The sequence below is a fragment of the Vipera berus genome, assembly GCF_964194415.1.
Source record: "Vipera berus genome assembly, chromosome: 2".
NCBI classification, from domain to species: domain Eukaryota; kingdom Metazoa; phylum Chordata; class Lepidosauria; order Squamata; family Viperidae; genus Vipera; species Vipera berus.
The window spans coordinates 149,747,631-149,772,855 of NC_138203.1; the positions used below are offsets into that span (position 1 = coordinate 149,747,631).

The 25,225-nt window shown below is 46.1% G+C and overlaps 1 protein-coding gene across 1 annotated transcript; it reads right to left on the reverse strand.

Annotated features, from left to right (window-relative positions):
• Positions 1–10,482: 10,482 nt before the first annotated feature.
• Positions 10,483–24,530, reverse strand: LOC308662690 (thiol S-methyltransferase TMT1A-like). The gene is made up of 2 exons (XM_081318800.1): positions 24,022–24,530; positions 10,483–11,702 (listed from the first exon to the last, which is right to left on the reverse strand). The coding sequence occupies exons 1-2, from the start codon at positions 24,511–24,513 to the stop codon at positions 11,466–11,468; spliced, it is 729 nt and encodes a 242-aa protein (XP_081174926.1). The 5' UTR covers positions 24,514–24,530; the 3' UTR covers positions 10,483–11,465.
• Between the last annotated feature and the right edge of the window lie 695 nt (positions 24,531–25,225).

Below are 25,225 nucleotides of genomic sequence, written 5' to 3' on the forward strand. Positions count from 1 at the left end.
CACCCCCCTCCCAGGCTTTCGAAGAAACAGTAAATTGCAGATTTTGATGTTTTTGTTGTTGTGAGAGAGTTTATGGAAAGTGCATGTGAAGGAGAGAAAACTATTTTTAGTGGTGAGATTTTTGTGAAATTTCTTTTTATTTTTTCCCTCTTCTTTCTTTTTCGCTGGCTGTGTTGCTTTAAGAGAGAGAGAGAGACAAACAGAAAGAAGAGGGTGGGCTGCTCATTTTAACTATTTTTTCCCCTCTGCTTAGAATTCTGGTCTGAGGAAGGGGAGTGGATGTGAAATTTACTGTATTTTCTGGCGTATAAGACTACTTTCTAACCCATGAAAATCTCCTCAAAAGTCAGGGGTCGTCTTATACGCCGGGTGCTGAAAATTTAGGGACAGGGCTGGCTGGAAAACCTGGAGCGGATCTCCCATTTAGTCTGCGCAGGGAAAGCGGGACCAATTGGAGAAGAAGCTGCAGTCTGTGATTTTTTACAGGGTTTATAGGGTTTCCTGGTTGGACTAGATGACCTCCAAGGTCCCCTCCAACTTATTATTATTATTATTATTATTATTATTATTATTATTATTATTATTATTATTATTATTATTATTATTATTTAATCCACTTGCACTGTTTTATGTTTACATGTTTGATGACAAACAGCCTTATGTTTATAAGTGACAGTTTTCCTACTATGCACCTGCATGTCATAAGCATTTGAATTAAAATTACCATATTAAAATCAAATCTGATGTTTTTTAATTTTTATTTAGTGTGCGTTGGAAGAGGGGTAGTCTTATACGGCGAGTATAGCCCAAACCCTATAATTTAACAGGAAATGTAGGGGGTCGTCTTATACGCCCAGTTGTCTTATACGCCGGAAAATACGGTAATACCCACTTTTGCAGTTTCAACTTGCAATTTTTTTTCCCCGGAAAGAGGAGACAGTAATCATTCGACAATTTTTTGTGTGTGGAAATCTTTCAGTTTTAGTTAGACCTATATATATATAGTTAACATTTGACACAGACACAGACACAGACACAGACACAGACACACACACACACACACACACACAGACAGACACACACACACACACACACACACACACACACACACACACACACACATATATATATATATATATATATATATATATATATATATATATATATATACACTATATATATATATATATATATATTCATCAACCAAAAGAAATTACTCTGAAATGTTTTGCTTAGATTTGTAAGTTTTAACCTACTTGATGGAAATTTGTTTCCATCTGAATGGAATCTGATTAATTTGGAATTTGACTCACTTTATCTTAAAAGCAATACTAGAGTTTGATAAAAAAAACTTTCAGTAACTCAGAATATCTCATTCACCTTTTTATATTTTTTGTGGAGTTGTTTTTTGTTTTGTTTTTTATGTTTCTGTGTCGGTGCAGGACACATTGATGAAGGGTGATATGTGGGAGAATTGGGGTAATTGTGGTTCTGTCCTTGTTTGGAACAGGGAAGGAGTTGAGAAGATTTTTAGGATTGTTAATGGCTATGTTGTTTTGACTAACGATTTATATGCAAAACTGTTAGGAAAAGAGGCAGACAGTGGCATTTTTGTCTAAAGTTGACATCTGAGAAGTCTTGGTGTTCGGTGTGGGTAATTTTAAATCAGAAAGCTGAAAGGAGGTAACCACTTGTTCATGGCAAAGTAGTTGGGAAACAGAAAAGAAAAAGAGGGACATAATGAAGGTGCAATAGTAGATGGGGAGGAAAAAAATGTGAGTGGAAGCTGGGAGAATTTCCCTCCCTTGGTCAGCACTAACCTGTGGATTTTATGACTTACAGCAGGCTCTGAGGTTGTTAATAAGAGAGAAGCAGAATATATACACTGACTCCAAGTATGCTTATGGAGTCTTGAATACTTTTGGAGAAGGGAAATGAAGAATATTGATTACCGTATATACTTGAGTATAAGCCGAATTTTTCAGCCCACTTTTTGGGCTGAAAAACTCCACTTCGGCTTATACTCCAGTCAACAAAAAAAAAGAACTGTCCCTTCGTTCGGAACAGGCTGCTGAGAGAAGCTGCCTCGCCTGCTGCGCCCCCAACAACCGCCGCTGCCGCTTTCCCCCCCCATCGCTCACCCGCTGCCCCCGAAAATGCCGCTGCCGCTTTCCCCCCCCCATCGCTCACCCGCTGCCCCCGAAAATGCCGCTGCCGCTTTCCCCCCCCCCATCGCTCACCCGTGCTTTCCCCCCCATCGCTCACCCGTGCTTTCCCCCCCCATCGTTCACCCGTGCTTTCTCTCCCCATCGCTCACCCGTGCCGCCCCGAAAATGCCGCTGCCGCTCGCCCGCTTGCTCGCTTCCTCGCCCGGGGACCAGCACCAGCCCGCCGGCGAGAAGCCCGGCCCGGAGGTGAGGGGAGGGAGCGGAGTCGCTCACCCGTGCTTTCCCCCCCCCATCGCTCACCCGTGCTTTCTCTCCCCATCGCTCACCCGTGCTTTCCCCCCCCATCGCTCACCCGTGCTTTCCCCCCCCATCGCTCACCCGTGCTTTCTCTCCCCATCGCTCACCCGTGCTTTCCCCCCCATCGCTCACCCGTGCTTTCCCCCCCCATCGCTCACCCGTGCTTTCCCCCCCATCGCTCACCCGTGCTTTCCCCCCCCATCGCTCACCCGTGCTTTCCCCCCCCATCGCTCACCCGTGCTTTCCCCCCCCATCGCTCACCCGTGCTTTCCCCCCCCATCGCTCACCCGTGCTTTCCCCCCCCCATCGCTCACCCGTGCTTTCCCCCCCATCGCTCACCCGTGCTTTCCCCCCCCATCGCTCACCCGTGCTTTCCCCCCCCATCGCTCACCCGTGCTTTCCCCCCCATCGCTCACCCGTGCTTTCCCCCCCCATCGCTAACCCGTGCTTTCCCCCCCCATCGCTCACCCGTGCTTTCCCCCCCATCGCTCACCCGTGCTTTCCCCCCCCATCGCTCACCCGTGCTTTCCCCCCCATCGCTCACCCGTGCTTTCCCCCCCTATCGCTCACCCGTGCTTTCCCCCCCCATCGCTCACCCGTGCCGCCCCGAAAATGCCGCTGCCGCTCGCCCGCTTGCTCGCTTCCTCGCCCGGGGACCAGCACCAGCCCGCCGGCGAGAAGCCCGGCCCGGAGGTGAGGGGAGGGAGCGGAGTCGCCGGGGACGCAGCCCGGGGCCCACGTGGAAACAACACAACGCTTGACACACACACACACACACACACACGCACGCAGCGTTGCGTCTGGGCACCTTCGGGACAGGACGCTGCCCTGCCCTGCCCTGCCCTTCCCCCTCCTCCCGCCCCGCCAATGCCTAAAGTCATTCGGGGGGCGATTCCCGGGACCCGCCGGAGTCCGGCCCGCCAGACTCGACGCTCGTCCTTCGCCGGTGGGGAGCCGCTGCCATGTTCAGCCGGAGCTCTCAGAAGCGCTTCTCCAGGAGATCGGTGAGGGGACTTTAACCCCCCCCCACACACACACACAGACTCCCCCCGGCGCTCGTTGAGGGGAGGCGCGGCGGGAGGGCCGGGTGGAATCGAGCGGCGGGGTTGCGAGGTGGCGGGGAATCAATCCCCCTTTCCCGGAGCCGCGCGTCCCGTTTGGCAGCTCGGCTCCCTTTTTCAGACCCCAGCGTTGCGTCTGGGCACCTTCGGGACAGGACGCTGCCCTGCCCTGCCCTGCCCTTCCCCCTCCTCCCGCCCCGCCAATGCCTAAAGTCATTCGGGGGGCGATTCCCGGGACCCGCCGGAGTCCGGCCCGCCAGACTCGACGCTCGTCCTTCGCCGGTGGGGAGCCGCTGCCATGTTCAGCCGGAGCTCTCAGAAGCGCTTCTCCAGGAGATCGGTGAGGGGACTTTAACCCCCCCCCACACACACACACAGACTCCCCCCGGCGCTCGTTGAGGGGAGGCGCGGCGGGAGGGCCGGGTGGAATCGAGCGGCGGGGTTGCGAGGTGGCGGGGAATCAATCCCCCTTTCCCGGAGCCGCGCGTCCCGTTTGGCAGCTCGGCTCCCTTTTTCAGACCCCAGCGTTGCGTCTGGGCACCTTCGGGACAGGACGCTGCCCTGCCCTGCCCTGCCCCCTCCTCCCGCCCCGCCAATGCCTAAAGTCATTCGGGGGGTGATTCCCGGGACCCGCCGGAGTCCGGCCCGCCAGACTCGACGCTCGTCCTTCGCCGGTGGGGAGCCGCTGCCATGTTCAGCCGGAGCTCTCAGAAGCGCTTCTCCAGGAGATCGGTGAGGGGACTTTAACCCCCCCCCACACACACACACACAGACTCCCCCCGGTGCTTGTTGAGGGGAGGCGCGGCGGGAGGGCCGGGTGGAATCGAGCGGCGGGGTTGCGAGGTGGCGGGGAATCAATCCCCCTTTCCCGGAGCCGCGCGTCCCGTTTGGCAGCTCGGCTCCCTTTTTCAGACCCCAGCGTTGCGTCTGGGCACCTTCGGGACAGGACGCTGCCCTGCCCTGCCCTGCCCCCTCCTCCCGCCCCGCCAATGCCTAAAGTCATTCGCTCGCTCGCCCGCTGCCTCGCCCGGGACCAGTGGTGGCGCAGCAGCCCAGCCAGCCAGCGGGCGGACGGGCGGAGAGAAGCCCGGCCCGGAGGGGAGGGGAGGGAGCGGAGTCACGGGGGGGGCGCAGCCCGGGGCCCACGTGGAAACAAGGCTTTACTGCCACACACACACACACACACACACACACACACACACACACACACAGACGGAGGGAAACAAGCTTGACTGAGGAGGGAAACAAGCCCCTCCCCCCCACACACACACACACGCACGAGGAGGGAAACAAGCTTGACTGAGGAGGGAAACAAGCCCCTCCCCCCACATACACACACACGCACGAGGAGGGAAACAAGCTTGACTGAGGAGGGAAACAAGCCCCTCCCCCACACACACGCACGAGGAGGGAAACAAGCTTGACTGAGGAGGGAAACAACGCACGAGGAGGGAAACAAGCTTGACTGAGGAGGGAAACAACGCACGAGGAGGGAAACAAGCTTGACTGAGGAGGGAAACAACGCTTGACTGCCGCCTCCCTAGCAGACCACCCCATTCCTGTTAGAAATGGAGCCCAGTACTTCTAGTACTCCTGCACCAATGGAGCCCAGTACTTCTAGTACTCCTGCACCAAAACAAAGACGCAGGTCATACGAAGCTGCTTTCAAACTAAAGGTTGTGTTAAGAGCAGAAAAAAGCAATAACAGTATTGCAAGTAGGGAATTTGGTGTTGATGAAAAACAAGTGAGGGAGTGGCGGAAAATGAAAGCTGAGTTGGAAAAGATTCCAAAGGCAAAAAAAGCTCGACGTGGTTTAACAACTCCATATGTGGCTCTAGAGACTGAATTGCATGAATGGGTTATGGAGTGTCGTCAAAATGGTTACTGCGTAACACGCATGGGAATTCGCTTACGTGCCCTTCAAATGGCTAAAGATGACAAATTAAAAGTACCAGGCATTGAAAATTTTGTTGCGTCAGCAGGATGGTGTACTGGCTTCATGAATAGGTATGGCCTATGTTTGCGGCAAAGAACAAAGATTTCACAGAAGTTGCCAAAAGACCTTGATGAAAAAGTGATGTCATTCCATTCATTCATCATAAAACAAAGAAAGATCCATAACTATGACCTGGGAGATATTGGGAATATGGATGAAACACCTATGACCTTTGATCTTCCAAGCAACAGAACCGTGGCAAGTTTGGGAGACAAAACTGTTTTACTCAGAACCACAGGTAATGAGAAAAACCATTTTACAGTTGTTCTGTCATGTTTGGCTAATGGAACTAAGCTGCGGCCTGTCATTATTTTTAAAAGAAAGACCTTGCCTAAAAAGGTCAAATTCCCACCACGAATTACAGTGCGCCCACATGTTAAAGGCTGGATGGATGAAGATGGAACAAAACAGTGGCTGGAAGAAGTTTGGAATGGACGACCAGGTGCAGCCTTAAAGAAAAAACCATCATTGCTAGTTTGGGATATGTTCAGAGCCCACACATCTGATGACATAAAAACATTGGCAAAGTCTTCTCAAGTTACTTTAGCCGTTATTCCAGGTGGGCTTACATATGTATTACAGCCCTTAGATGTGTGTTTAAATAAACCTTTCAAAGACCGTGTGCGAAAGATGTGGTGCGAATGGATGTCATCTGGTCAAGCCCGACTAACAAAAGGTGGAAATATGATGAAGCCTGACATAGAACTGATAGCAAAGTGGGTTCGTGATGCATGGGAAGAGATTCCAGAGGACATGGTGAAGCACGCCTTCAGGAAATGTGGCATAAGTAATGCTATGGATGGCAGTGAAGACACTGCTTTGCATGAGGAGGACAACTGTGATAGTGATGACAGCGAACTCTGTGACAATGTATATGATGATAACCTCACACCAGCTACAGCTGCAGCTCTGTTTGCAGATACAGATGAGGAGGAGGAATCCAGTTTTGAAGGATTTTGATGCTTGTGTTTTAGCTTGGTTGCTTATTGAGTTAAGGTTTTTGTACATTTAAAGTTATTGTTAATACTTTAATATTATATATTGTTTTTGTTGAATATACTGATAATATATTGTTTTTGTTGAATATACTGATAATATATTGTTTTTGTTGAATATACTGATAATATATTGTTTTTGTTGAATATACTGATAATATATTGTTTTTGTTGACCCTCTTTTCCACATGCCTCAATTAAAGCAATTTTATTGTTATCTACCTGTATTTTTATTTTTGAAATTTACCGTGAGCTGCTGCATTTCCCAGCCTCGGCTTATACTCGAGTCACCAACTTTTTCCAGTTTTTGGGGGTAAAATTAGGGGTCTCGGCTTATAATCGAGTCGGCTTATACTCAAGTATATACGGTAATAGTAAAGGGACACAGTTGGCTCATGTAAAGTTGATAGTGGAAGTAGAAAAGACAGAAGTTAGACCAGAGTGGCAGAAGAGAAGGGAAGGAATGGATAATAGAAGGAGGAAACAGGAAAGTTGCTTTTAAGTTGGTTTGCACAGACTTGTGAATTGCATGTATTAAAATTGTTGGAAGCAGGGAGACTGCCACTAACAAGGTCAGCTCAAACGTGTGAATTGTATGCCTTAACACATGCCTTAGAAAGTTGAAAGAACAAGAATGTACTGTAGAAATATGGAGAGAAACATGGGAAGTAGAATAAAGTAAGAGGTGGATGTTGCATGATGAGAGACGGATGTTGAAAAGACAGAAAGAAGAAAAGAACAGAAAAAAAGCAATAGCTAGAACACAGAAGCAGCACTTTAAGGGGGTCGCAAGGGATAAATGCTGATGATACTAAGCAATGAACACTCAACACCTCATAGGATGTGTAATAAATGAAAGACTGGTTTGCTTTATCAGAAACTTCTTGGATTTTTGCCATGAAGAATGTGAATTTCAAATTGTGTTGAAAAAGTGGAAATATCTGTATGGTATTTCTCATTCCATTCTTCGTTCACATTTTCTCTCATTCCTACAATGGAAACTGCGATGCAACTATTAAAAAAATAAAAGTATGGTTGTATTTATATTATAGTTAAAAAAATCTGTGATAAATACAAGTAAATAAAAAGCTTTTCAAAATTTGACGTTGAGGCCATTTCAATATAGGCCTCAATTGGAAAGCTGTCTTTGTCCCTTTCAAATGATGTATGGGAGACTTTTATTACATGAAGGTTCAAGAATGTCAATGAGGAAGCGTATAAAGTTATTCAATATTTAATCTGGTGCAGGTTTTGTCTTCTATCTCAGTATAGGCCCAGGCTACCCTACCACGTGTCTCTCGCTATTGTTGTTCCTGGAGAGTGGGTTCAGGTGAAAAGAACTGTCAACTAGAAATACGAGTCCTGAGTGGTCTCAACCATGCCAAGTCTTCCTGATTTAAGGAATCAAGGTGTGAGTCCATGGAAAGTCCCATCATTCCCTCTCCAGTGACAAGCTCCACAGCTGGACGGCCTGCAAATGAAATTTCAACCTGTACGCCTGTTGAACTGTTTCCATCCAAGTACAAGAAAAACATCAATGGACTGGACTACCCTGGAAATCGTGTTCCTGGAACCTGGACTATGTATTGCAGTATTTTTCTTCTGCTACTGTTGTTTCCCTCGTACCTTCTTTGGTAGAAGGAAGGACCATGGGCCCAATATTTTATGGAAGTAAAGGGAGTTGTGTTTATAACAAGACTACGTATTCCACTTGCAAAGGGGCAACAGGGTCACTTGTTATGCTCCTGTCAATACAGTGCAGCTTTACCAACAACTTTAAATCTGGACATATGGAGGAACATACAGACATTACCTTTTGGGGAAGAATAACACCAGACTTATGGACAGGTGCCAGAATTTTTTTTTAATGCATGTAAAGCTATTGACTATAATCAAGCTAACTGGACTAAGTTGGAGACAGCCTACTCATTAAATGCCAAATATGTTTGCACATCCTATCCAACCTGGCGTAATCAGAAGATTCCTGCAACCTGGTGTGCTTCAAGATAACCAGACCAACGGATTTTTCAGCATCATTTGAACTTGCTATCAATTGAACCAGATACAAATATGGGTTCAGGTTGATCTTCCTGAACTGGAAACTACATCTGAGATTCCCTCAGTATCAAAGACATTTTTTTAATTGATCTGGCCCAAAAGAATTGTTTCATTTTTAAATGTGAAGCTTGAGAGAACATCACTTATTTTCATTTGACTTGGAAAGAAAAGGACTGTCCAACCAAATGGGTCCTCTATTTTGTCATTGTGTCCCCTACACTGTATTATTAGACCCCAGTCCGACATTACACATAAGGAATATGTCAAAGAAGTCACTAACAAGATGTGCATGTTGGCTCATGTCCCTGTCCAGACATGGACAGGAGCACTGGATGTTGGCGGATGGTTTTGGGGAATGGTTGATAACTGGAAAAAGATATTATTCATTGTGGTTTTGGCCTTAGTAGGGTTCTTGTGTTTATCATGCCTTATCCCATTTATTTAGAGAATTGTTAGATCCACTCTATCCGGACCAACTTTTGCTGCCACTCCTATCTATAACGATAAACCAGCTAAAGTAAAGAGTACAGTAAACCTGTACTCTTTATACACTTATGATTGTGTATCATCTAACCCATCCACTGTGATAATCAAGTTCACAGATGATACAACTGTGGTGGGTCTTATTACAGGTGGGGATGAGACAGCATATAGGGCGGAGGTACAAAAACTATCCATATGGTGTAGTAACAACAACTTGCACCTAAACATCAGCAAGACGAGAGAGATGGTGTTAGACCTCCGGAGAAAAAAGGAGGAACCTGCCCCACTTTACATCAGGGAGGACTGTGTAGAGAGAGTTTCCACCTTTAAATTTCTGGGAGTCTACCTCTGTGAAGATCTGACCTGGAAAGTTAACACAACCCAGGTGGCTAGAAAGGCCCAACAAAGGCTTCACTTTCTTAGGGTCTTGCAGAAGAACAGGGTAGAACAACAGCTAATGACCCTCTTTTACTGGTCTACTATAGAGAGCGTCCTCTCATATGGTATTGTGGTTTGGTATGCTGGTCTGACAGCCGCGGATAGGAAAGTATTACAGAGGGTAGTGAGCACAGCACAAGACATTGTGGGCTGTTCCCTGACACCACTGGATGACATCGCCAGGGCTCGTTGCCTTGGAAGAGTGAGGAAGATTCTCAGGGATGACTCACACCCTGGACAGTATCTCTTTACTCTCCTACCATCCGGTAGGAGATATAGGAATATAGCCAGCCGTACCAACAGGCTGAAAAATAGCTTTTATCCGTGGGCTGTTAGGCTTTTAAATGGGACATAATCTTATGCAGAATTGACTTGGGAGGCCGGTGTGTGGTGTAGTTGGTTCACATGGTGTGGTAGGATGGAGGGTTTGTTGTCACTGTGTGTTGGGGGGAGAGAGCACGGGGGGAGGCTCAGCTAATCTCAATGTACATATGTTGTACTTTGACAATGTTGTTGTTAGTTGCGAAGTCGTGTCCGACCCATCGCGACCCTATGGACAATGTTCCTCCAGGCTTTCCTGTCCTCTACCATCTTCTGGAGTCCATTTAAGCTCACGCCTACTGCTTCAGTAACTCCATCCAGCCACCTCATTCTCTGTCGTCCCCTTCTTCTATTGCCCTCAATCTTTCCCAGCATTAGACTCTTCTCCAGTGAGTCCTTCCTCCTCATTAGGTGGCCAAAGTATTTGAGTTTTAGCTTCAGGATCTGGCCTTCTAAAGAGCAGTCAGGGTTGATCTCCTCTAGGACTGACCGGTTTGATCGCCTTGCAGTCCAAGGGACTCGCAGGAGTCTTCTCCAGCACCAGAGTTCAAAGGCCTCAATTCTTTTGCGCTCAGCCTTTCTTATGGTCCAACTTTCACTGCCATACATTGCAACTGGGAAGACCATAGCCTTGACTATACGCACTTTTGTTGACAGGGTGATGTCTCTGCTTTTTAGTGTGCTGTCTAGATTTGCCATGGCTTTCCTCCCGAGGAGCAAGCGTCTTTTAATTTCTTGACTACAGTCCCCATCTGCAGTGATCTTGGAGCCCAGGAAAATAAAATCTGTCACTACCTCCATTTCTTCCCCATCTATTTGCCAGGAATTGAGAGGGCCGGATGCCATGATCTTGGTTTTACTTTGACAATAAAGGTTTATTATTTATTTATTATTAAAGCAATGATTTTGAAACCTTTACCTTCTGACTATATTCCACTCTTCAAGAGACCCTAAGCCTTCAGCTTTTAAATTAAAAAGGGAGGGATGAAGGGATTTTATTATGCTTAAGCTTGATGTTAGTAATATTGATATTAGTAGTGATACTTTGTAATCATCTTTGTTTATGTGCAAGCAGCTTTGTAGGTGCTTTATATTGGGAAATTAGTTATATAAAAGCAAACGTTTCATGCTTTAGGTACAGGGGATTGCTTACGTGAAAAGAGCATGGTGAGGGGAGGGGGAAAAGGAGTTATGGTGAAGCCTGGGTTGTTGTGTATGAGTCATCATCTAGGAATTATTTTTCTGTACCTTTTGGTTCCTAGTATTCTGGAAAGGTATAAAAGGTGGAAGGCATCTTTCCTGGTTGTTGCCTTCATCTCTCTACCAGCCAGGAAGAGAGATGTGGCCACCCAACTCTATTTTGATCAAAATAAAAGTTGTTTGCTTGCTGAAACCTCGACTCAGGAGTTTCTTTTGACTCTTTTAAATTCCTGAGTAATGCTGGGGCAATTGTGAGGCTAAGTGTAAAACCTTACAGTACCATTTAGGCTTAGTGCAGCCTGAACGTTTAGGAACCTTTCTCCACTCCAAATCATATAGAATAGAGAGGAAACCCTTTTCTTATTGCAGCATATGCACTGTTACTGTTAATTCCTTAAATTCAGAAATCTGTTTTTAAGAGAAAGATGCTTTCTCCAGATTGAACAATTACTTCACACCATATCCATAAATATGGGGACAAACTACACTTAAGAACAATGGGCCTACGGTGTGTTGCAAGTTCAGTTTAGAAAACCCCGCATTCTCTATATATTTCCAGCTCTCTCTTAACACGGAGCACCCATCTGTCACATATCCCCAGGTAGGGTTCCAGAGTTGTTGCCAGAAGTAGGTCCAGGTTGATTTCTCAGCTGCTACATGTTCTAAGAAAAAGTATGCACCACCCTGGGAAAAGTAAAATAATACAAAATAAATAAATAAATAAATCAGAACGCTTTGAAATTACATAAAAATTTCACACTATAATCAAAATTGTTGTTATATAATTGCCTGGGGATCTGAAGCAATACTTCAATATTTAAATAATTTAATATAATTAAATATAATGAAACTGGAATACAATTTATCCATTAATGATTTACAGGTGATTCAAGTTCTAGGAAAACTGAGAATTGGCCTTTTTTATTTAAGGATGTTGACTAAGTAGCTGAATCAGTTCAGTATATTTCCGTATATCAAACTCAAAATTTCAGTAATTTATTCTTTTATTTATTTATATCTTTGCTTTATCATTTTTACAAATAACTCAAGGCGGTGAGCACATCCAACACACTTTCCTCCTCCTATGTTCTCCACAACAACAATTCTGTGAGGTGAGTTGGCCGAGGAGAGTGGTTGGGCCAGTCACCCAGGTGGCTTTCATGGCCAAAGCAGAACTAGAACTCAGTGCATCAAGATAGAATGAAGGAAGCTGATTTATCTATTGTTAAATGAATAAAGAGATACACTTGACCATAAAGTCAAACAAGTCCTATTAAAGGACAAACCAGTTGTAATGTATGTACAGTAATAACTTATATTTGGATAACAGTCCCCTAACTCATTTGTTGTCTCAATTCTTTCCCCTCTAAAAATGCTACTTTTTATCACGAATATTCAGTGAGGCTGCATTCACCCTTTTCTCATTATTACGAGAAGAGACAAATTCCTTTCTAATAACTACTTATTCACAACTTTAATTGTTCAACTGTTTTCCTTTTTTTCTGTGCTAAAAAGTATCAAATGTTGGAACTTCTCTTTTTAAAGGAGTATTCATTTTATTTGCCCTTCACCGCTTCTTCCTAAATTTATAGTATCCTTTTAAGAGGCAGTCACCAAAATTTCAAAGGAATGATGGGGAGAATAAAATAAGCCTCGTATCTTGACAAGCAGAAGTAGTAGAAGGATAATGTTTTTAACTCATTTATTTAATTAGTCTTTATCTAGGTCTAGAATTTGTGCGGACAGCCAATCACAGTTTAGGTCAAACGTATGCAGAAATATTAAAAATTCAAAAGGGTTCACAAAATTGTAAGCTTCACTGTGTATTTATTAAAACCGAAACTAAGACAGCTAAGAGATGGACGGGAAGGGGATGAGGTCTTATCCTGTCAGCCACCTCCAGCAGTGAGCTGGTGTAGGAGTAGTAGAGTGATGTCATTTTTTCCTTTAATCAATAGAGTGGAGACTTTGATACTAAGTTAAAAAATATATACTTTATATCATAAAAATCAGCTATGCAAGATAGTCCAGAAGCACACCCAGACGTACTAGCCCTAGCTTTACTGTAATGTTAAATTAACAAAAGCTTGCATGTCTGAAAGCACATCTTTCCAATCTAAGAAACTAGGGAAGCTTGCCACGTCCCCATGGCTTCTGCAGACTCATTTTTTTTTCACTGCGCATGGTTTTTTTCACTGTGCATGCCCAAGATGGCAGACGTGCTCGGCTGAGCTCCACGAGGAGCTCCAGCTATTTGGCGACCCTAGGAGCCCTACAGAGGTGCTTTTGCCCTCAGTGTTGGGGTTAGGACGGGCAGACAGAAGGCTGTTTGCTGCCGCTTTTTTTGGCAGCGGCATAGTCCTCCGTACCTGGAATCGGCTCCATGAGTTCCGGCGACCTTCGGAAGGGCCTCGGTTGAGCCCAGAAGAGCCTGGAAGAGCCTGGGAGGCCCGGAAGAGCCACGGTTTGTAAGGCTCTGATCAGCTGATTATCGGAGCCGATGGAGCCACGGCTTAGAACGGCGCTTGGAAGAACGCTTAGAACGGCTTAGAACGGCACTTGGAATGGCGGATTGGTGGAAGAATGGCAGCAACGTCTGGAGCGGCTGGCGGGGAGGTGAGCTGGAGTGCCGCGGCCGCTCCGACGTGGGGACCCACAGCCCAATGGTGGAGTGCAGGTGGTTTGTGCCGCTGACTGTCGGGCGGCACAGATCATCTTCGCATCGCTCGTGCTCCGTGAGGCCAGCTAGACCATGTTTGTGGCCTAGCAGAAGATCTATGGGGATTTTAGTTTTTCCCCCTACTTGCCCTAATACAACCATGGACGCAGGGTTTGGCGGGCTGAGTGTTGGCCTGTTTAGCTTGTTTAGCCTGTTTAGGCTAGCACTGGCCTGCCAACTATATCTGGGAGCTATGGCTTTATGGCTCCTTTGGTATGACGGGGCGTGCTGGACTCGAGGCTGTTGGTGCTCCGCCGGCCGATGTTGGACCCACTTATTGCCTGACCCTCTCCTGATACGAAGAAGAATTTTTGCAGCCGGGACATCTTTCTATTTTATGATTCAGCAGGCTTTTATGCCTTCGACCAATAGCTGCTTAATTCCTCTGTCTGCCGTGCCCCCAAAGGACTCAGAAGGACCTGGGTATAAAGTCACTGTGAGAGAGTGGCTCAGACTTACCATCTGCTACCCCCCTAGAGGTGAAAGATCTATGGGGGGTATGCCTTACCCTGGGCGTGTATTCCATGCCGCTTCCTGGATCAGGCCTATGACCGTCGTGAGAGGACGGTGGCTGACCTGTTCCAGAGGTTTACCCAGCTTGAGTGGCAGTGGAGCTGGTTTGGCGGACTGGATATCTACCTACCTTCTGACTTTAGATCCTCCTTATCAATCATGGGACCGCCTTTTGCTGGACCTGCATGGACAATTATGGCTCGCCTTTGTTACACTAGCACGGACTTATTCGCTCTCAGGGGTGCCCCCCCCTTCCTGGGTGCGACCCACCTTTTTCTCCACTTCTCCTCTTGATGACGGGCCCAATTGTTGGGACCCTGAGAGATGGTTGGGCAGGGACAGGAGCCTCCGGTATAAATCCAATAAGAGGCCCCTGGTTTATTTTTTAGCTAAATTTTTTGTGGGGTTAGGGAGGGGGGAGGGATTACAGGTTTGGTTGGAAACTGGGGAGTATTCACCAACCGCTATTCAGGCCAGGCCTGGGATTGATCACGGCAGGATGGAGCTTGGGCTGGTTGCCTCTGGGGCCCCGGAGCGGGGTGTGGGATTACCTATTCCCACGACGTTAGGGAATGACAGCAGGTGTACGAACAGAAGGCCGCATCAACATCTGGGAGTGCGTCCCCGCTGTCTTCAAGCGGTGATGTGCTCCGACCCTCTGGTTTCGGCCCGTGGTTCCAGGAGTGAGGATGAGCAGCCACCTGAGCTCAGGCTTGTGTATCTTAATGCCAGGTCTGTAGTTAATAAGGCTCCTCTCATCCGGGAACTGGTTGAGGGGGAGCATGCGGACCTGGCTTGCATTACAGAGACCTGGTTGGGCTCAGAGGGTGGTGTCCCTCTGGTTGATCTCTGCCCACCAGGTTTCCGGGTGCTGCACCGGCCTCGGGCTCAGGGTAGGGGCGGGGGAGTGGCGGTAGTTGTGAGGGAGACCCTATGTCTGCGGGAGGCCACCGTTGTCCAAATAGCCGGGTATGAGTCTCTCCTCCTGAGATGCGGCCCTAGGGCTCAGTTGGGCTTGCTGCTGGTGTACTTTTCGCCTAGTCGCGTAGCAGCAGCCCTGCCTGAGCTTCTTGACATCCTCTTGGGGCTGGTGATTGAGTTCCCCAAATTTATGATCTTGGGTGACTTCAATCTACCATCCCTGGGGGGATCATCTGAGTTAGCTCGGGAGTTCATGGCTTCCATGACAGCCATGGACCTGATGCAAGTAATTCAGGGCCAGACTCAAGTGGGGGGGTCACACGCTCGATTTGGTTTTTCTATCTGGACGGTGGTTAGATGATCTGGGTGGGGGTTCTCCAATTGTTATGCCCCTGTCATGGACCAATCATCATCTCCTGTGGTTGGTCTTCCATTTTGCCACTTCCCGTCATGGGGTTGTTGAACCAACGAGATGGTTCCACCCTAGGCGCTTAATGGACCCTGAGCGGTTCCAGGCAGCGCTTGGGTCCCCACCTGCCTCCTTTGCTCACAGCTCGGCCGATGCCCTAGTGGAAGCCTGGGAAAAGGTAGCCACGGAGGCACTCAACCCAGTTGTACCCATGCAGCCCTTGACCCGTGCAGATCCCAGTGGGCTCCATGCTTTTCTGCGGAGCTCCGGGAGATGAAGCGTCAGAGACGGGGCCTAGAGAGCTGTTGGAGATCCAGCCGGTCTGAATCCAACCGATCGCGACTAAGGTCCTTTACAAGGTCTTATCTCGCGGCGATGAGGATGGCAAGGTCTAATTACTTTGCTACCCTCATCGCATCCACAGATAATCGCCTGGCTGCCCTGTTTAGGGCGAGCCACTCCCTCCTTAATCAGGAGGTGAGGGAAGAGCCCTTGCAGGGACGTGCCAAGGAGTTTAGCCAACATCTGTCGGACAAAATCGCTCGGATCCGGACCGGTTTGGACTCCGACTGGGCAGAGTCTTACGATCAGGATATGGGCAGTCTTGTTGATGTTATCTGGGAGGAGTTCGATCCTGTGACTCTGGACGACGTGGACAGGATCATGGGGAAGCTGAGCTCCACCACGTGTTTATTGGACCCGTGCCCCTCCTGGCTGGTTTATGCGGCTCGGGATGGGATACGAGGCTGGCTCCAGGCAGTGATAACTGCTTCCTTGAGTGAGGGTAGTTTTCCCGCCGCCTTGAAGGAGGCGGTGGTGAGACCCCTCCTTAAGAAGCCTGCCCTGGACCCAGCTGTATTAAACAACTTTCATCCGGTCTCCAACCTTTGCTTTCTTGCGAAGGTTGTTGAGAGCGTGGTGGCACATCAGCTCCCTTTGTTCCTGGAGGAAGCTGATTATCTGGACCCATACCAATCGGGTTTCAGGCCCAGGCACAGCACGGAGACGGCACTGGTTGCTCTGGTGAATGATCTCTGGCGGGCTCGGGACAGGGGCTTTTGATACTATCGACCATGGTATCTTGCTGCGGCGTCTCAGGGGGTTGGGAGTGGGAGGCACTGTTTTTCAGTGGTTCTCCTCCTACCTTCTGGGACGTTCACAGTCAGTGTTGGCAGGGGGGCAGAGGTCGACCTCGAGGCCTCTTGTTTGTGGAGTTCCTCAAGGGTCGGTCCTCTCGCCTCTCCTGTTCAACATCTATATGAAGCCTCTGGGTGAGATCATTCGTGGTTTTGGAGTTGGGTATCATCAGTATGCTGATGATACCCAGCTTTTCATTTCGACCCCAAACCACCCCAGTGATGCCCTCGACGTGATGTCCCGTTGCCTGGAGGCAGTCCGGGTCTAGATGGGGAGGAACAGGCTTCGGCTCAACCCTGACAAGACTGAGTGGCTGTGCGTGCCGGCATCTCGGGAAATTCAGATTATTCCACCTCTTACTATGGGGGTGAGTTATTACCCCCCGTAGATAGGGCTCGCAACTTGGGTGTCCTCCTAGATTCACAGCTCTCCTTAGAAGATCATATAGGACCTGTGACTAGGGGGGCCTTCTCCCAGGTTCGCCTAGTGTGCCAGTTGCGGCCCTATCTGGACCGGGATGCCTTGCATACAGTCACTCATGCGCTTGTGACCTCTCGTTTAGACTACTGCAATGCTCTCTACATGGGGCTGCCCTTGAGGACCACTCGGATGCTTCAACTGGTGCAGAATGCAGCCGTGCGAGTTGTGTTGGGGGTCTCCCGATATTCCCATGTTACACCTCTGCTCCGTGAGCTGCATTGGCTTCCAGTTGCCCTCCGGGTGAGATTCAAGGTGCTGGTGATGACCTATAAAGCCCTACATGGCATGGGTCCAGATTACCTATGGGAGCACCTGCTGCCGGCGTCAACTTCCCTTCGTCCAGTGCACTCCCACAGAGAGGGCCTCCTCAGGGTGCCACCGGTCAGAGAATGTCGACTGGTGACCCCCAGGGGGAGAGCATTCTCTGTGGGCGCGCCAGACCTTTGGAACTGCTTACCGGTTGAGCTCCGGATGGCTCCCAACCTTCGCTCCTTCCGCCATGATCTAAAAACTTATTTATTCGAACAAGCCGGCCTGGTCTGATGGGTTTGGGGTTTTAATATTGATTTTAATTAATTTATTGCATCGGGCACAATTATTTAATTTTTTAAAAACTTTTGTATCTTGTATTTTTGATATTTATTGCCCTGTACACCGCCCTGAGTCCTTCGGGAGAAGGGCGGTATATAAATCAAATAAATATAAATATATAAATATAATATTTGTCTCTTGTCTAAATGTTGTCTAATTTTTCTAATTTATAGCTCTTCCTTCTGTCTGCCAAGGTTATTTCCATACACCATTACATAAAAACAGTGCACTCTGTTTTATACAGTTTGTATGGTGAAAATAATGATATGTTTATTTATTGATTTTTTTGGAAATACTTCCTTGTTTATATAAAATAATAAGAGAAAAAAAATAAAACAAGCACAGAAAACTATGGATGTACTTTTTAAAATAGGGAAATGAATGTATCTTTATATCTGTATTATTGTTAAAGTTTTAAATAAAGCTTAAAGCCAACCAGAGTCATTTTGAATTTGGAGATGGGTGGCATATACATTTTATAAATAAATTTCTGTATTATTAAAGTTTTAAATAAAATTTAAAACCACCCAGAGTCTGCTTTGAATTTCAAGATGGGCAGCATAACATTTTCTAAATTAATTGCTGTATTTTTAAAGTTTTAAATAGTTTAAAACCATGCAGTCACCTTGAACCGCAAAATGGATGTCATATAAATTTAATAAACTATAAGAAAAACACATTTACAGCTGATAGGTGCAAGAAAAAAAGAAAACTCTATCCAAAACTATGGAGCAGCTCATCCCTTTGCATTCTGCTTTGAATTTTTAGTTTGAATTTGTTCCCCAAAAATGACAATAGAAGAATAAATAATAATTGTTGGGAATAAGACCTCAACAATGCATTGGGATTTTTATCAATCTTTATCAATAAAAAAAGTACTGAATGGTGTTGGTGTCAATCCTGAGTTATTAAAAATTATTATTAGTTGTGCAGAGAAGACTCATTTACCTCACTCTCTGAAAATAAAAAGTAACAGAAAGTTGTGCCTTAACTTTATGTATAGCATTAGATACCACATCACCTTGAGAAATCTCTCTTTCTGGCAGCAAGACTACTGTATATGCACAAAAATACAGGTCAAAGAGTGAACTTCACTGAAGTCGCCACTCACATAAATGGTGCCACCCTAGTGGCCAAAGGGTGAACTTCCCTGAAGTCTCTAATCACGCAGAAGGTGTCCCCTGGTGGTCAAAAAGCAAAGTTCAACGAATTAGTTAAAAATAGCTAGGAAGTTTTCTAAGTTGTCCTAGCCATGGCGGAGTGTCTTATTCATTTAGAAGATCCATTTCAACCAACCCACCTTGATTTGTACACAGAAGCTGACGTCCAAGCTTCGGTGAGGCCAAATACATCCCAGAAACTCTATGACCTGGGGCAACAAAGAAAGCCTACAGAAGTCATACATTTGAATCTGATGGAGAAATGGGATGCGTTCTATAAGTGCCACGAAAGAAACTGGGAGAAATTACAGGAACTCTGCCAAGTGCCTAAAGAGAAGCTTTCCCCCAAACACATTCTTTCAGCGGAGGAGTTTTTCTTCAAATGGAAAGACTACTGGCACTGTCTTGAAAAGGTCCAGTCGCAGCTAGGGGATCCAACACTCAAAATGAAAATGCAATGCCTCAAGCTGCTAAACAAGAAATGTGAGCGCTTCTTAGAAAGTAAAAAATGCCTCGCTCAGGGTGAGCTACACATGAAAGACATACTGCGCGAGAAGGCCAAGTACGATCTGTCCCGGCATTCGCATATGTCATCCCAGCGGGCACATGTATTTTCTTCTCACTCACCCAAGCCTCCAGAGCAGAGAGCTTCACCACCCAAGCAACAATAGAAGCCGAAGTGGCCAATGCAGTTCTTTGCGTGACACAAGTGGAGCAACTGCAAAGGAATGAATTAGCCAAACTGGAGGAAGAAGCTGTGCAGATGGAGGCTGGATGAGAGGCAGAAGCAGCTCAGATGGAAGCCAATCGAAAAGCTGAAGCTGCTCAGATGAGGCCAGACAAAAGCGAGTCCAGGCCAAGCTTGACCTTTTTCAGTGTCAGCGGGAAGCATTAGCAAGAGCAGAAGCCTTTCAGAGGGTAGTCCAGGGGGCCGCCTTCACGCCCAGTTTTAGAAAGCCAGAAGGTTTGCTGCAACAGCCCAAGGAAACCTTCTGCACTCACTCTCCCAACACGTCTCAGACTTCGACAAGCCGCTCCCACCAGAACAGAAGCAAAACTGGGAGATGTGGCGTGGATCTCTAAGTTGTCTCAAAAGCGCCCACGTACAGAGCACGCATGTTCCCATCTCGCTTGCCACTGCAAAAAACAAAGAGCTACATGTGTTCTCTGGTGCTGCAAAGAAGGCAATAGCAGCTGTAGGATACATAAAAGTCTACAGCGGGGAGAGTTGCAACGTCAGTTTCGTCATGGGAAAGGCGAAGCTGGCACCGCTACAAGGTCACACCGTGCCCAGATTAGAACTTCACAGTGCTGTTTTAGCCATAGAAACAGCAGACCTGATAAAGCAATGAACCTTGAGTTTCAATCCATCACCTTCTACACAAACAGCAAGGTGGTGCTGTACTCCTACAACCAAAGCAGACACCTCTACAATAGAGTAGAACAGATTAAAAGATCTCCAAGCCCTGAGCAGTGGCAACATGTGCCAACAGATTAGAACCCTGCGGACCAAGCTAAGTGGTCCATTTTTGCATCACAGTTGGCAGACTCAGTATGGCTAGAGGGTGCTGAGTTACCAGCTCATCCAAACAGCCTGATGTCACCAAAACCAGAATGCTACGTGCTTCAAGATCCAGGTCAAGACACCAACGTTCAACCTCTGGCACTGGTCAAGAAAACAGAGAAACCACCTGCTAGTTGTTTCCTAGAACCAGCCCGCCTTAAAAGCTCCTACAAAAGGAGATCCCACATATTTGGCGTAGCAGTAATCATTTTGTTCACTTGTCTTAGCATTCCAGGAACTAACTTTGCAGAAGCCTGCAAGGTCTTGCAGACTGATGAAGGCATTTATCATGTCCCAGTAATTGACAAACACCTAAAGGCCCAAAATTGTGTTTGGACATTCAATCCTCCCCATGCATCTCACATGGGAGGAGTGTGGGAATGCATGATTGGCGTAGCCCACAAAATCCTGGAATCTATGTTGACAAAGATACTCAGGCTGATGCATGAGGTTCTTGCTACCCTCATGGCAGAAGTTGCAGCTATCATCAACCCTCGACCTTTGGTTCCAGTTTCTTCGGATACCGAAAACCCAACTATCCTTACTCCAGCCACCTTGCTGACCCAGAAAACAGGTGACTGGACAGCACCTTCGGGGAACTTTGTCCCCAAAGACATGTACAAACGGCAATGGAAACAAGTTCAACTATTGGTCAACACCTTCTGGAAGCACTGGAGGCAAGAATATTTATCTACCCTTCAAGATCGCTGCAAGTGGAAGACCAAAGAGCACAACCTTCAAGAAGGAAGACAAGGACGTCCATCAGAACTCTTGGACCATGGGACTTGTGTACCAGGTCCTACCCAGCTCTGATGGATTAGTTCACCAAGTCGAAGTCCAGATCGTGAAGCCACAAGAGTCGGGTTGCGACTTGCAGACTCTTGTTAAATGGCTTTACACCAGACCGATCACAGAACTGGTCCTGTTGCTGAAGAAGACCGAACTTGAAGACTGAACCTTCAACTATGCATATTGTGTCTACCTCATGATTGCATTGTTTGATGTAACTCTTTGCTTATCTCAGTTATAGTTATGCACGTTTTGTATTTACCTTAAATTTATGCATGTTTGATACCATGTTTTTTTATTCTAGTTATAGTCAGATAATAGTCAATATTGCATGCTTGATGCTATGTTTTTTGCTTATTCTAGTTAGTTATAGTGGAAATTTATATTTCCAAGCGGGGAGTGTGCTGGACCAGTATACATTCAGTTGCTCCATTTTATATCTAGGTTAGGAATTAAGAACTGTGTTACTGTATTCAGCATTTACAGGGTTAATACTAGCAGCATTGTAGGTAAGAACATGTAGCATTTACAGGGTTAAACATTATTTCCTCAAGAGATGTCTTATGGGAATTGTAGTCTGTTTAATGAATACCATGCTTCTAGTTAAGTGGGTGGAGTTTTAATTTTTATAGCAGGACTTCCTGCCTTTGTCTTTGTTCTACATCTCTTCACGAATGCATGCAAGGACGCTTCTTCGCTCCAAACAACATGGGGTGAATTTACCTTCAATCTTGTACACTGTCAGGATGGAGAGATGTGCCATGTTGGAGGATCTTATCAGCAAACGTAAGTCTGCCTAGGATGCCTGACCAATAAAGTCTGTTTAACACCATTCTGCAGAGTTTATGCTATTTGGATCATTAATTATAAAGCAATTTAATTCATGTTCCACCATATTTCGATTCCAACTACTGATGAAAGGCTACAGAAGTTGATGGAGTTGGCAGATATGTCTAAATTGACTGTTTTGATTAAAGAAAAGAATACAAGTACCTTTGTTTCTACATGGAGACCACATCTGGACTTTGTGCTTGAGGTGGAAAGGAATGAAACTTTGATTTTGGGTTTCACTGATTAGATTGATTTGTTGTTACAGAAATGGCTAGTTTTTACTATTGTGAAAAAGTAAAAAGCTGAGGCTCAGCGTTAATGCTCTATTTCAGGGCTTTTCAACCTTTTTACCCACTGTACCACTTTTAGGATATGGCAATATCTGAGTACCACTAGTCACCTAGCAAGGTGTCAAAAACGTGATCAACAGCTTTCTTTTAGTTTGTTATCGACTCCAGAAGATGGAAGAGGACAGGAAGGCCTGGAGGAACATTGTCCATGGGGTTGCGATGGGTCGGACATGCTTATCACTACATTGTGGACATGCTTATCACTACATTGTTTCTTTCGCTTGTGTTTCTTGGCTGTCTGTCAGAGGCTATTAACTGAGCCGGGCAGGGGCACTTTTTAAACCAGTCAATGCTCTGTTAGTTATAAATTTCCACATGGACTTTAGTACCGTGACAGCAGGATATATTAAAACGAGGCTGAGGATGTGCTATAAACACAACAATAAAGCTTAATAAACAATATGTTTCTTTGGAGAAAAACTAGCTAGTTGGACAAATACCCTGTCAAAAATCATATCTGAATTTTAATCATATTCCAGGGTGCTAGGAACAACCCTACATTTCCTATATGGAAGATTACGTTGGCTTTACTGGTGATTATTATTTGATTACAGAGGGCAGCACAGAGTATTCCACCCATGGAAATGGCTGCTAATTTTCTCTGTACAGAAAACACGGTCATTTCTCAAATTCCATACAATATCTATATATCTATATATCTATATCTATATATCTATATCTATATATATCTATATATAAACAGCATCCCAAAGCCACTGAACTGCATGCTATCCCCAGCCTTTGTGCTTCTTATCACTAGACGAACCTAGCTTTGAAATTCTGCAGGGAAATGGCTGGTTTTGGGCATTTTAAACTTTTAAATGTGAAGGGCAGCCTTGAGTTTATTTACTTAAGATACAGAGGCTTCCACAGAATGAAAGACTAGCCAAAAAACTCCCCAAGTATTGTTGTGCCCCAGCAGACATACCAAATGGGCACAGCCTGTGCTGTGACAGCATACTGCTCTTTTCCCAATGTTTTCCTCCTGTAAACCCTCCTTGTTCTCCTGCTACAGTGTCAGCAGCTTGATCTATTGGGGTTCCTACTCAAGTCTCCTCCAAATCAAACTTGATCCCTGGTGATTTCATGCAGACTTCAACATGGGGGATGGTGGTATTTTTGGAAACAATTCAAAAGTGGCTTGTCATTGCTCAGAGATGTTGTTTTAACTTTCCAATTTAGCTTCATCCTAGAATTTTCTGGAGATCTTTCATTGAAGTACCAAGCAGGCTCCTCTCTCAGGCCAGAAACTTGCTGCCATTTAGTAACATTATAGTTGTGCATATATTCATTAAAGTTGTACACTGTCTGAAAATGATTGAGAAACACAGGCAGGCTGGAAAGGTGCGGTTGGTTTAAGAAGGAATCCCATTCAAAGTGTAAGTTAAATCTGAAAATCGGCAGTATAAAGAACAGCAGAAAGGTGCTGTTTTGGGGGATCTGAAGCTCTTGCTCCCCATCATTTTCAAAGCATGCACACCACTTATTCGGTGGTCTGGACAAACCAGACTGAATTCCCCTCTTTGCCCTTTGACTTACCGGTCTGAGCACCCGCAGAACCTCCTTCAGGACAGCCTGGATGTTGCTGACAGAGCAAAGCACCGTCGTGCTAACCACCACATCCACAGAGCCGTCCGGTACCGAAGACATGTTCTCGGCGGAGCCGACCACAAAATTCTCGAAGTGCAGGTGCTTGTTCTGAGCCATGCTCTCCAGGAGGAAGTTTTGAAAGTTGGGATTGTAGTCCACGCAGGTAACGCGCGAGTTGGGTGGATAAAACTGAAAGTTGGTGCCGCTGCCCACGCCGATCTCTAGCAGGTGGAGCTTTCCCGAGGCGTCGGCAAAGTCCCGCATCTTCTTAAACAGCGTCTCCTTTTGCTTGTGCATTCTTATAGTGTAGATTTTGCTTGCGGCCGTCATGAAAACTGGGAAAGTTTTTTTACAAATAGGGTCCCATAAGCCAAAATAGGCAAGCACATAGATGGGCAGGGTGAAGATTTTCAGGCATTGTTGCAAGATGAAAAGCAGCATCGTCGCCGGATTAGGAAGAGAAGCCCTCCCTGCAGCAAAGCAACTTGACTCCCTCAAAGATTTGCTTTAAATATAGTCCGCTCCTCCCCGTTTCCTTAATGAAGTTGCGAAAGCAAACCGATCCCCCGCCCCCACTCGGTTGGGATCTGTTTCAGTTCTTCCTTAAAGCGACAGCGACTCTTTCGGCCAGTTGTTGAAAAAAAATACCCAGTGAACTTTTGAATTTGATTTAAATGCAGATTGTTTCCTTAGAATCGTAGGGCTGGAAGAGATCTTGGAGGTCTTCTAGTCCAACCTCCAATTTTAAACTACCTCAGGGTAGTTCTGGAAATTTGCCTGATTTAATTTTTTGTAATAGCTTCTGATTTTCAAAGGCAGTTATTGGATCATTCATACGTTGCCTCTGAGTTTGTGATAGCTTAGGCAACTGTTGTCTTAAGATATTCATCTATTTTGGATATATCTAACTCCTGTTTTTTATCCAAATTGGAGTAAAAATTATGAAAAGGCTTTTTAATAAGCTCATTATCTGTTATTACTTGTTAACTTTGCAAATTTTCTCAGTCATTCTCTTTTTCCTTTCCTTCCTTAGTTTGTATGCCAACCATCTTCCTGGTTTATTTGCAAACTCAAAATGTTTTTGTTTCTATTGAACTGTTAACATAGACAATTGTTGCCGAAACAGTTCAATTCAATGTGAAATTTTAGGATC

What these genes read in the sequence shown, in the direction of transcription:
- LOC308662690 (XM_081318800.1), bottom strand. Translation starts at nt 24,513, where the DNA reads ATGCTGCTTTTCATCTTGCAACAATGCCTGAAAATCTTCACCCTGCCC. An exon ending in TTCTGCGGGTGCTCAGACCG is followed by an intron (nt 11,703 to 24,021) that starts GTAAGTCAAAGG and finishes TACTTTTCCCAG; the next exon opens with GGTGGTGCATACTTTTTCTT.